At 32.6% G+C, this 13504-nt stretch overlaps 1 protein-coding gene across 1 annotated transcript; it reads left to right on the top strand.

Moving 5' to 3' along the window:
• Nucleotides 1-521: 521 nt before the first annotated feature.
• Nucleotides 522-13127, top strand: LOC111629568 (neprilysin-1-like). Its single transcript, XM_023373482.1, has 14 exons — nt 522-559; nt 3350-3462; nt 3732-3812; nt 3914-4060; nt 5385-5471; nt 5989-6191; nt 7339-7485; nt 7571-7657; nt 7731-7879; nt 12007-12217; nt 12295-12393; nt 12465-12542; nt 12628-12731; nt 12810-13127. The coding sequence occupies exons 1-14, from the start codon at nt 537-539 to the stop codon at nt 12934-12936; spliced, it is 1656 nt and encodes a 551-aa protein (XP_023229250.1). The 5' UTR covers nt 522-536; the 3' UTR covers nt 12937-13127.
• The last annotated feature ends 377 nt before the right edge of the window (nt 13128-13504 follow it).

Here is a 13504-nt window from a genome sequence, read left to right as displayed (position 1 = left end):
TTTATCATAAAATCTATAGTCTAAGAGACAGTGATGTATCCAGATAGCGTCGTTAAAATGGTTGTGTGTAATTTTTTTTTCATATAGATATAAAATATAGATATTTTTTAAATAAAAATGATGTATTTTTTTACATTGTTGTTCTTAGTGATATTTTTAATTATATCTTCATATCGATAGTTGTACTGTACACGCTTATAGTCATCGGATTAAAAACAATCGGTTTAAAAATGTTGCTCGACGGCTCTTCAACAGGAGGTTAAGGGGTTAATTATTTCCAGATGCGTTTTAAAGTTAACGAATAAGTTTCTTTCCATTTAAATACAAAATACGAAGCGAAATTCCTAAATTCGTATACATTTTTAAACGTCTGTACATTGAAATAAACATTTAATATTTGTTTATATTCGACATCGGATACGATCGGATGATAGGACAAAAACTGATATATAGTGTAAGGTGACGAAACAGTTTGATTATTAAAAGTTATATCGCGCACCAAATTTTTATAGATACGATTTATACATCATTCGGTAATGCTGGATGCAACAGGAAACAGGTAAGAACCCTTCTCGAAATTTATAAAATGATTTTCGATTTTAAATTTTCAGAGGTTTAAGTATTGTTTTATTATAACATTATCGTATTTTCTATTAATTTCTATGGGAAAAGTTGTTTCGCTTAACGAGTGTTTCGCATTACGAATAAGATTCTGGAACGAATTATGCTTGTTAAGCGCGGTTCCACTGTATTACAAAATTACATTTTCATACATACATAAAAAAAACAATCTATTTTGTTGCTGATGCGTGAATGACTTCATATTTGGTATCTTTCGTAGTCGTTATATTATTTTTTCCGTACAAATAGCAACCAGACATTAAAACCGTTGCTAATGAAATTGTGAAGTAAATACTACGGTAAACGAACATTATACAAAGTTATAAACAAGATCCCAGTTACGAAAATGAGAGCTGTTTTAAGAAAAGTTACATATTTTTTTGCAGGCAGTCAGTTCGTACAATGTTCTCTACTACAGAAGCAATTTTACTGTAAGGTTTATCTATTTTTGTGCGATTACTCCGAAACGTCAATAGTTCTCCATGGAGCCAAAACTCGGTGCTCATAGTTCTATACTGAGAACTTATTTAAATACAGTTTATTATGTACTATTTTATTTCGTATGAATATCGTAAATATATTAGATAAGTTCACAACTCAAAAAGTTATTCAGTTATTTAAAAACTTAAGTCAACTACAGAGGTTTCATTTATAATAAACGAATAACATTCGGTTAATGTTACCTATGGTTCCAAAATGGCGGAACTTCCTGTCGCCATTTTGAACTATTCTCGAGACCGCGCGGTAACAGATATTTTGAACGGAGAGGACGCGCCTCCTAAACTAACTTATTCTAGTAAATTTATAAAAGTATTACTCACGTTAGTGATCCTTTTTTTTCATTCCTATGTTTCTTCCCTGACGTAGTCGATTCCTCTGCACTTGTTTACGTTCTTTTATTTGTCTTATTACTCAATTCCGTTGTTGTCTTGTCCTTTCCCCCCTCTTTCCTGTGTTTCCTTCTTTTTAATATTAGAAACTGGTGCGACGGGAACACACTCTGGATCTTCCGGTACCTGGATGTATCATACTCGAGTGTTTTACAAATATTTGAATTCTTTCTCCGGATTTTCTATTAGGCCAATTCGTGAACTTCTTAAACATAGACAAATACACGTATGAGTCCGACAGATCATTCGTGTAATGCTTTGGCAGGTTTTTTTTATTTTTAAAATAACCCCATAACGTTCCAATGTTTTGGGTATGATCACCTGTTTTGGGGTTTACAAAGTTTTTTGAATGATTAATTGTTCTATGTTCAATATCTATTCCTTCAATGTCGTCGATGTGATTATGTCCCTTTCATTCACCGGTGATAATTATACTACCAGAATTTACAAATTTAGACACAACTCAATTTAGGGTGGTCTCAGATCCGTCATTCACTCGACAAATCAAGCAATTTTTGTCCATGAACTGGTAAAATTTGCGGGTTGTAGACCTACCTGTACAACTAGACCAAAATTCGTCAGAATGATGTCTACAAAACTCATCGTTGTATTACCGTCAAACAAAAAATTAACAACAATTATCGTAATATTTAATAAAAAATAATAATTTAAGATTATATTTTACCCAAATAACTTGTTTGTATAAAAATATTATAGAGAAAACTATCATAGAGTACACATAACACGCAACGACTAACTTTCGCAAACGTCTAACTAATAATTTGCATATTTACACGAGAAATATTCATCTTCTACGCCATATCTGATAATTTGCATATTTACGCAAAATCACATTTTATGGCTCGTTCAACAAATTTGCATATTTCATCACGCGTTTTAACACAGCTCCCTCTGTCAACTTTTCCGCCGAATGCCCCGAATCGCCATTTTGGAACAATAGGTAATATTAACCTAAAATTCACTACATATGATTAATTGAAACCAGTAAACACTGTACATGTCTGAAATGAAAGAGTCGGTCTCTCACTTTACACATTTTAGATCGATATTCATAGACAACTGGACACTTTAGACATAGGATGTTAATCGACTTCGACACTTATTATTGTTATAATTATAAACAGAAATATTATATTGTTGAAAAATTGTTATTTTTTCGATAATAAAATTCCTTAAAATTTAGGTAATAAAAATGCGGTGTGGTATAACAATATACCGCAATCGCAGATCCTATTACAACTTGATGCTTAGACCGGATTTTTGTCACAGATAAAAATTGAGTTACGAAACTATCTCCATTGTTTTAGTGTTAATCTCGAGAACCGAGTTATATAGATGAAAAACGAAAACAGATATGAAAACTGTAATTGTAGGAAGCCCCCTTTAACTGTATACGAACTTCCCCATGCAAACCGGAAGTCACGTTACTTCAATTCAAAAATTTTCCTCGGAAAGGTGTTAGATAGATGATCGGCACGACTCTATTGTTAAAGGAAAAGTATGATGTACAGGGGCAAGTCATTACTAATTTGAGACGGAGAACATCTATTTTAAATTAAATAAATTATAAAATATAATTAAAAATTGCATTTCGGTATTGTAAATAAGTGCTCGTTCATTACGTATTGTAAATTATATATATTTACATATTGTATGTTGTAAATATTTATGTAAAGTGTAATTTTGAAAAATAATAATGACTTCGAGTTGGAATATCGATGGTAACGAAATTTATGTTGTGTGAGTAAATTCATTATTATACTATAAACATATAACTGATTTTATATACACTAAACAAGGATTATTAATTTATATAGTAGGTTACCAAGAAAAAGAACAAAGAGAGAAAAAAAGTTCTTTGCGGGGGTCATCGTTCTTCTGGTCATACTATTCGAACTTATAACTGCAGTCATTATTATAGCCGTGTTAGGTAATCAATTTTTTTACATCGAGTGTTAAGTTTTGATATTAAAACAATGAAACACAAAAACAATAGTTTTAAGGTGGAGTCGACTTTTATTTGGTGGCTCTCAACTGCCTCAATACGAAAAACGTTAAAAATATCTCTCCGATGACCACACGATTCTATGATTTTTATTACTATATTGTTTCTGCCCACGAGAATATTTCTATATATTCTTATCAATATAACAAAAATAATTCAATATATTCTTATTGGTTGCAAATTTATTTCTTAAGGTACAAAAGGTACTACACAAAGGTACAAAAGGTATTACAAAATGGAAGAAATCTGTACAGAAGCTTCCTGTGTAGAGACAGGTAACTTTCAACAAATAAATTTCCATTCTTATTTAAATTATAAATTCAGTTTAATGAATTATACATATATTGAAAGAAATATTAATATTTTATGCAATTAGCTAACTACTTGCTGAATTCGATGAATTTTTCTGTCGACCCGTGTGAAGACTTTTATCAATTTAGTTGTGGACAACGGATAATGAATAAGACCTTTCCAGCAAGATCGATATATGTCGCCGTACAAAATCTAGAAAACACTTTCAAAGGTCCTAAATACATTTTTCCTACTTTCTTTATATTATTTTAACCTAATTTTAAAACTATTTAGCCAAAAAGTGGCACCGTTTGTATAATTTTATAGAAGGGAAGCATTCTTATCTGTTTGCTATTTATTAATGTTAATCGCATTTTAACAGTATAGTTCAAACACGGCATCTATACAATAGCAATGCTATCAAACCAAAACAAATTGATAAAATGGAATATGAAATTAGTGAAAGTTGAATTGAAAAAATATTTTTCATATTTAGTTTCTTTTTTTTTAAATGTTTTAGTTAGAACGTAGACGATCACTAAATTGAAAATTACACGACTAAATTTTATTTTTGTGTTATTAGAAGTCTTTAAAGTGAAGCGTAAGAAAATTTATACGTTCCCTTTCCACAATCAATTTTGCGTAATTGGATTTTATTTTTTTTTAGAAATCTCAAAATAGAGCAATTAGAATATTCAAAAGTTTCCCCTGAAAGCAGTTAATAGATTTTCGGCACGACACTACTGTTAAAGGAAAAGTATGATGTACGGGGGCAAGACACTACTAATTTCAGATGGAAAATATATATTTTAAATGAAATAAATTAAAAATGTGATTAAAGATTGCAGCCCGGCATTGTGACGATGTCATAATAAATAATCGCTCGTATCTAATTGTATGTCTTCGAATAGATTAAAGGTCTAGGAACTCGGGGTCATATCAGAAAACATCCATGAGAAAACATTAATTAGAAGAAGTATCCACGAGTGGTCATCATTATCATTATATATTCTATTTGACACAAGACGTGGCGCCTGGCTCCGCATAGCATTACCAGGAAGCAAATACACTGTATAAAGGAGTAGATACATACATAATTACATAAATGGAATACAAATAGAATATAAATAATATTAGAAAAAGGAATTTTATTGTATATTTCCTCCGCCTCCAAGTCGGTTGCTGCAGATTTTGCCAGACAGTCAGCACTTTCGTTATCGGTGTCCATGAGTGGTCAGTCCCAAATGCGTCGAGCTCTAACCTCACCACTCAGTCATTCCATTATAGGCTTGGCTCTGGATATGGAAAAGGCCAACTTAATGCCAACAAAGCGAAAACAGAAAAAATGAAATAAAATAAAATAAAAAATATAGTTATATTTTACAATAACTTAGCGTACGAGTATTTTGACATCCCATAACTTTTTTTTTAGTTTTAAGAATGTGAAGGTGATATCTTTTCCTAAATTTAATTAACAATTGTAAATATGAAATATTGAATAAAACTTTTTGAATTAAATTTCTATCGTGAAGATTTAATGGGTCAATTTCTTACAGAGATATTTAAATTAGAAAAGGGAAATGAAGATTTGCCCAATAGTGTAAAGAAAATCTTAAAGGCCTTCGCTGTTTGTATGGAATACGGTAAGTGACTATATATTAAAGCAATATACTGTAAATACTTTTAAATAAGAATTAAAAGCATTTAAGCATTTCAAGAGCGTAATTTGACAATGCAAATCTTTTGGAATATTTTTTTGTCTCTTCAGTACATTTTTCGATGCTGTAATCATCCTTCTGGGCGCGTTGTGTGGTATAGCGGCTTTAATACAGCTGGACGAAGAAACCGATGAAATAGCCCGTTTCTTATGGAAGCGTGGTCTCTAAATTTATCATCATCACTATGAATTTTATTATTATGGATTACAAGTTTATGTAAATTAAAAATCACACAGAGATAAGTAAAGACTAAGTATTTGGGATTGGACAAATTTGCTTATGTGAAAACTTTTTGTTTTAATTTTATACTGAATAGAAACCAAGTTCAGTATTAACAGTTCTTGGGTGAGAAAAAAATTGTTTGCGGCAGAGAAACAAAGATGATTATAACGTAGAAAATTATAACGTAGAGAGATCATTAAGAGTTATTTTCGTATTGCAGACTTAAAATCCGATAATATAGTCTGGGTTAAAGAAGTGACTAACGAAGCCGGAGGCTTTCCATTGCTCGAAACCAATTTCCGTAGTTCATCATCCCACTGGACGGAAATATATATGAAAGTTTTCAAAACTTACGTTATCGATTCTCTTTTTGATATAACGGTTGCTGTAAATCCATTTAACACGAGTGAAAACGTGCTCCAAGTAAGTTATTAATAATTGTGGGATTTGTTAATCACTCATTCATCTCTGAGATTTCTTATTCTTTAATTTAAATTATGGTATATAAAATATAAAATTGCGAAATTATCGCTTATTCAGATTGCTTGAATGATCTATGATTGATTGTTGAATATTCAAACTAAGTAATCGATCATTTTCACGATTCGTTTGAAATAGTTGTGTACAACCCGTGGGTCGAGAGAAAATTTTTCGGGGTCGCCGAATTCAAAGAAATTTATTTTACAATAAAACATATAAGGCTTTTCTTCGAGAAGTATCAGGTACCAGTAAAATAGTGAAATGAAATTATATTATTTATGAAAACTATATTTTTTTACGAAAACAATTGTCTGTATTAGTACCTAATACACATACTTCTGCAACCAGCAAGCGAACATAATGGTACTGATAACGTTGTGGAACAGAAACACATGTTAACACACGCATATTAGCTTGCAGTGCAACTAAATTATTGACATTATTAAATATTATAAAATGGCAAAAAACTTAATTTTAATAGTATAGATGAGTTTTATAACAAAAAATTCTAAAAGATAATAATGAGTAAAAAAAGAGTTTATTAAGTAGGATTATACTCGATATATGTGACACGAACTTTCTCTATCTCACCATCTTTTGGTGGTGAGACAGAGAAAGTTCGTGTCACATATATCAAGTATAATCATCGAGTATAACATACATTAATTAGCGTCAATTCACTAATAAACAAACCTTCCTGTAAACTTTCAGAAGTTTTTCACAAAAGGCACAGAAGTTATTAAACTTCAAAGATGGTGAACAAATCGTGTCGCCCCACACACACACTAACATTAATACATACAGGAAACAATCCCCAATTTTTTTTTTGTATTTCTCGACGTTTCAAGGTTACGTATGAGTCCAAAAATATAAACATTATTATTTTTATTGAAATCTTCGTAAGAATGGTCTTTGAATATATAAACGAATTTATAAGTTTTACAAATGATATTTACTTCTCTGAGCTCATCTATATTTGTAAAGAATCTACAGAGAAATGCCCAAATGGAGATTATTTTTATTCTGACAAAAACTAAATCTTTAAAAATTAAAACACGCAAATTATGTACGAATTAATTTCTTGCTACAGGTGGCCCAACCGAGTTTGGAGGAAGATAAAACAAACATAGACAGGAGTACACTAGAAAAACTTGTTTCTTCATTCGGCAACTCAAATAAAACTTCTATCGATAAAGATATAGATGATATATTTTGGTTAAAAAAACAAATTACTAATGTGAGAAATTATTTTGTTAAAGTTGAATTTTAATTAATAAATCATTTTTAAATTAAATGTTATTTATTTTTCAATTACAATTTAGTTATCTCGTCCCGATGCCGAAATACTGGAAGATGAAAATGATCGTCAAGTGGTGACAATTGAAGAATTAAACTCGATGTATCCCGAAGTAAGGAAAGATATATTAGTAGATATTTTTAGAAAAAACAATTATAATTATTTACCTAATTATATTTACTTAGGTGGAATGGTTGTCTTTTATCAAGAGCATCTTTCAAGGTTATCTAAATCCGGAAGTGACCATTAATGCACACGATCGTGTATTTTTAAGCGGAAAGACATACATTAAAAATATCATAGAACTTTTTGAAAATAAGGAAATATCCGAAAGGTGTGTACTGTACTTGTATTTATTATATTGTCATTATGTTGGGTTTTGTGAGTTATACTCGGTTGACACCGCTGGCAGTGTACTATGCCGGACCAGAGTCAAGGCATAGTAACCAAAACAAAATAGAAATTAAAGAAATGTGTCAGTGTGTGTGTGTCTGTATTCAGGAATTTCCTAACAATATGACATGTATCCAATATATTGGCTTTCTGTAGTGTGATGTATGTATTTCTATTCAATTGTAATGTGCCCAGGCTTTTGTATAGTGTGTGTGGTATGACACCTGTACAAGAGAGAACGACAGGTACAATAAGAACCCTTTTCATCCTACGCAGATGCCTTATTTCCTGGGCGAGTTGTGTGTACTTGCTGACTTTTTCAGTGCATGCGTTTTGTACATTGTGAGTGTTTGGAATGGCTATGTCTATAATGTATGTGATTTTGTTGTGTTTGTCAATGAGTGTGATGTCTGGTCTGTTGTGGTAAATTGTTTTATCTGTGATTATGGTTCTGTCGTAGTACATTTTGTGCGTGTTGTTTTTGTGAGAGGCCGAGAGGGATTTCAAAACGAAAAATAACAATTATATGTGATATCGTTATCATCTCCATTGTCGTCTGACTGCCGAGCGGTAACAGTCAACGTTATGTGGGAGCGATTGAGTCAGAGATCGATGCCTCGTTTACAAACAACACAACCTCTTTATTAGACAATTTAACTTACAAAAAGTTCATAGTCACAAAGGGTTTAAGTCCTTGTATACTTCGGCGCGTAGTCTTCACAAAAGAAGAGGAAAGTCCGGTGAAGAAGGTGGTTTTCATTCGCTGACCGGATGTTGCATTCCAAGTTCAGTTGTCGGACAGGAAACGATGTCCGATGAATGCAAATCGGCATGTCCGAAGTTTCTCTCAACGAAGGTCTGTAACTTACGGAGGATACATCGGCAAAGGACGAAGTTTCTCCTCACAATAAGCGTATAATTGGATCTCAAAGTCACTCCCGGTTACATCTAATACTAGTTCTTTTTACAATGTATCATTCTGCTACCTTAGGTTCAATATTACACATTTTTCATTTTTCTGAGATCGAGCAATTCACATTATTCGAAAATAATTCACGATATTTTACTAAAGTCTAAAAGAGGGGCAACCTTTTATCTGTCACTATTAGAAAGTGTACGTAAAAGCTTCCTTAGGTGTCGTCACTTCCGGAATACGGAGTGTTGACCTTACTTTGAGTTACGTACTTTTGCTGCTGGCTCTATCTCCTGTCAAAAAATTCCAGAGAAAAATTGGCGGAGTACTTTTTTTGATTATTTGAATCAACTCAATATCTGAGTGTCGGCTCTTCGAACAAGTGATCCCTTGGATGCAGTCAGTCGCAAATCAAGTTTACTGTTCTAAGTCTACAATCCCTAGGTTTGATTGGTTGATTGAAAAATAATTCGGCATTCGGAAGTGATTTCGGACTATTATCAATTGAACAAGCGACAGTTCTGTCATCGGTTTTCTTCCGAAGCAGACTACCGCAAATCATGGTCATTATTCAACATCGTGTTCCGTGACTTTCATTCTATATTCCGTCTAACAATGGTGTATTACTTTAGGCCAGTCTTTGGTTGTGACTGATGAAATTATTTTTCATGCAAATTTGGGGATGGGGAAATTTTCCTAAAATTTGAACCACATGAATTACTCTCTAACCGACGTTCGTCACAGGAAAACTCATCGCGGCAATTGTGTTGTTTTCTTACTGTAACAAAATAAACTGTTTCATTAACACACAAGTATAAGCAAAGTTGTGTAATGAATTACAATCAAAATTTTCTTTTTAAGCACAATCGTATCACATGTCCCTTCATGGTGATCGTAACGTGTCAGTACTTTTCCTGGTAAGTAACATTGACAAATTCCAATTCGCGACAAATATATATCCCGTCCATTAATACAGGTACAAACCAAGTTACATATTTAATTCTAAACAAAATTTTCATTGAAGAACATAACTGTATCACATTGTTCCCTCATTGTGATCGGGTTACATTAGTTTTCTATAAGCAAGTAACATTAATTAACCTGTCTGTTCCCTTTGTTGAATACGAAAATGGACACCTATCGGAAGTTATCCACGACTTCCCTACTCGATAATTATACACCCCTCCTTTGAAATATAGAGCTTATTATTCAGCACCGAAGGTACAGCGCATGATTCAGGGATCGAAGTGCTTTGGAACTTTGTGATTATTGGTAGAACAACGAAAGTATATGAAATGAATATCTGACTTTTATGTACTTCATGTTTGAAATAAAACTTAATGTGAAATAAGCTTGTACATACATGATAGTCAAAAAACTTTCACTAAGTATTTTCGAGGAAAAAAGTAAAAGAGTTTGTTATTGGATTTATATACCCTACCGTATACATATTCATAAGAGTGCGTGGGGTAAAGCACCTATTTTTCATTATGTTTAAGTTATGTTACGTTCCATCCTATGAGTTTGTAAAGTGGTTTTGTACAAGTGTGTGCGAATTGGGTAAGTGTACGAATGAGTTATTTCTCAAATCGAAGAGAGAAGAAAGCGGGGGAAGTAAAGGGCTGACAGTACGGCGTTTAAGCTGTTTTTGGTTAGATGCAGATCGTTTCTACGTGAGCGTTTCTATTCAAGGTAAGATAAATGATCAAAAATCTTTACTTTTTTATTTATTTTCTGCCCCAATGTTTCCCTTATTGTTATTTACGTACTTCAACTATCAGAAAGAAAATTATTGTGAAACAAACCTTGATGTTTTAAATCCCCTCACCTATCATGTGCACGCTTGTACGCAAAAAGCTTAATCTTGAGGGTAAGGATGAATTTTATAAAAAATTGTAAATGCTAATAACGAGGAAAATCGTCATTAAGTCAGACCCTACTCGAGATATGGTACGACCCTTTTATCTCCCCATCTCGTCAACTTTTAATCACCAAAGTTGAATAGGATCACAAACTATCCTGCAAAATTTCAGAAAATTTCCACAAAAAGCACAGGAGTTATTAAGCTTAAAAAGGATAAATAAAATCGTGTTCCCCCCACACACTAGCATCCCTACATACAGAAAAAAATCTCCGAATCATCATTTTCGAAGTTTCAAAGTCCCCTGAGTTCAAAAATGCAAAAATTCATGACAGCCCAGCGGTATGTTAGTTTCATCCTGCAGTCACATGTGTTGCTTTTCATGGAAAGGCTTCCAAGAGTCATTTTTCAACAGAAAAATTCTTGATCTTACACGGCAAGGGCGTCACAAGACTGCCTCTGCCACATCGCCACACTTTCGTGGCCTGCCCGGTCCCCCGATTTGTCACCGATCGAACATGTCTGAGATCGCCTGGGACGCCAAGTTTGACAGCCTAGGAGTTTGACCGAACTAGAGGACCACTCGCAGCAAATGTGAACTGAGATGCTACAGGACACCAGACGGCATTTGTATACCTCAAACCCTGCCAGTATCACATCGTGTATTTACGATAGAGGTGGCCCAACAACAAACTAGAACGTCCTTTCATTTGTAATTTTTCCTGCAATAAATGATTCTTTCGCTTTCATTTTGTAATCACTTACTTATATCACCGTTGCACTTAAACATGTACAATTTCGTTCGATTTGGACGACTCCTTCTCAGTAAACTAGTTTTTATGGCAATGAGTGTATATTAAATGTATCTTTATAAACGAGAATGTTTGCTTGTTTGTTTGCTATACATTCTGTGGAGTCGAAACTGTTCCACTTGTAGTTAGTTGGTCGTGGGTTTGCGCATCGCCAGCAGGCTGGCCACGTGCAGTTTTCCGGGTCTCCTTCAATAGGGCCAGTTTCCTATAAAACTTCTCCCGGGAGGCATTCCCCTGGTCGCGTCGCTGTAACCGAATAAACCAAACTAATTATAATAATTTATCTATAAATTTGCTATTTACTTGGACATACTTCCCACGTAGTTTATGGGTATTCTAACAATGTTTTTAAAATGGGTTTTACCATACACATTTTTGAAATTTACCGTTAATATCACCGGGTATAACAATTACTGCGGAAAGTACTTTACATAGAATTAATCACGCTAACTTTAAAAGTTATTTCTTTTTTTACCTTTCAGATTATTACTAAATTATGCCGGGGCCTTATTTATCAGCGAATTGCTGACATACAACACCGAAAAAGAGCAAAATAATTTTAAACGTAAATTAAAACGTAGAAGATCTTCGAACTCGGATATGAAATGGTCTTCGTGTTACGATTTCTTTGTAAAATCAGCTAGTCCCGCTTTAGATTATCTGTACGGAAGACACAGAAAACAGAAAACCATTGTAAACATTTTATTTATATTATCTCGAATTAAGTGTAAAATACAATATCACGATTACGGTTTCTGTTTTTGTCTCAGAGCAAAGAATTGATCGATTATATGACGAAAGCCATGAAAGAAATGATTGATCAAACGACCTGGTTAGATAAACCAACGAAAGAAGCGGTTCAAGACAAAGTAAGTCAGAGCGAATTCTCGTATTATTTCCGTCTTAGACCTTGTTAAAATAGGAAAATGTTTCGAAACAGTTGAATCATATGGTGACGTTCTTGAGCTTTCCACAATGGACTCGAGACGTGAAAGAACTGGAAGTTTATTTTAAAGAAGTAAGTGGAAGTTTTAATTTTTACAATTTTTTATACAAATGAGTAAATAATGTAATGCCTAATAAAATAATATTTATATTTGTAGCTTCCCGAAATGACCAACAATTCTTTTGAAAATACTTTAAACTTGCAACGTTTTTCGTTTAGGAAATATATGGATTTCTATCATCAAAAAAATGATAGATCAAAGTAAATTTCGCCACTTCAGAAATGTTTATATTTAATATGATTATTATTATTATTTATTTCGATGATTTAATTTTTAAGGTGGCCACGAATTTCTGAATTAGGAGGATCGCAATTGAATGCGTTCTATTTTCCAGATTTGAATATTGTCAGTGAGTATATTATAAAGCACACAAGTAAATGCCGTATATATATATTCAGAAATTGATAAAAATTAAAGTTAATTCTTTATATTTTAACGTAATTGAACATAAAATACTAAAAAAGAAAAACTGAGAACGAGTTGAAGATATATTCTACCTTTAAGTAGGAATACTCGTCGCCAGCTGCTATCCTATAACATATTTCAACATTGAAATTAGTAATATTTCAAAAATTTACCGCTTTTTATCTAATGATGTTAGATACGTGTCCCAATTATCTTGTTAATCTTATTTTTGTTCAGCGGTTTAGCAATTAAATTCTTCAAATATTTATTTCACTCCGATATTATCCATACAATATGGGATTTTTTGCAAAACAGTTTGTTTAAATATTATTCACTAATGTTAAACAGAGGCAAGAAAAGGTGAACCTCATTTAAGCACTAGCAACGTGAAATGCAGAAGCATTTTACATAAGCTAAGGAATATATTGATAAAAAGAATATCTTGTTCTACAAAGTGATATTCTGCTTAATTTATCAGATGAATAGATAAATAATTTACCAAGAAGAGAGAGTGACAAATTAAGTTCGTTAATGCTAAATCATATATTTTTTTTTCTATAATTTCATG

Source organism: Centruroides sculpturatus, unplaced genomic scaffold, assembly GCF_000671375.1.
Source record: "Centruroides sculpturatus isolate CEXI.00-Female unplaced genomic scaffold, Cexi_2.0 scaffold537, whole genome shotgun sequence".
Lineage (NCBI taxonomy): Eukaryota > Metazoa > Arthropoda > Arachnida > Scorpiones > Buthidae > Centruroides > Centruroides sculpturatus.
Note: the sequence above shows the minus strand (reverse complement) of the source record. Positions and strands in the feature narration are given on the sequence as shown.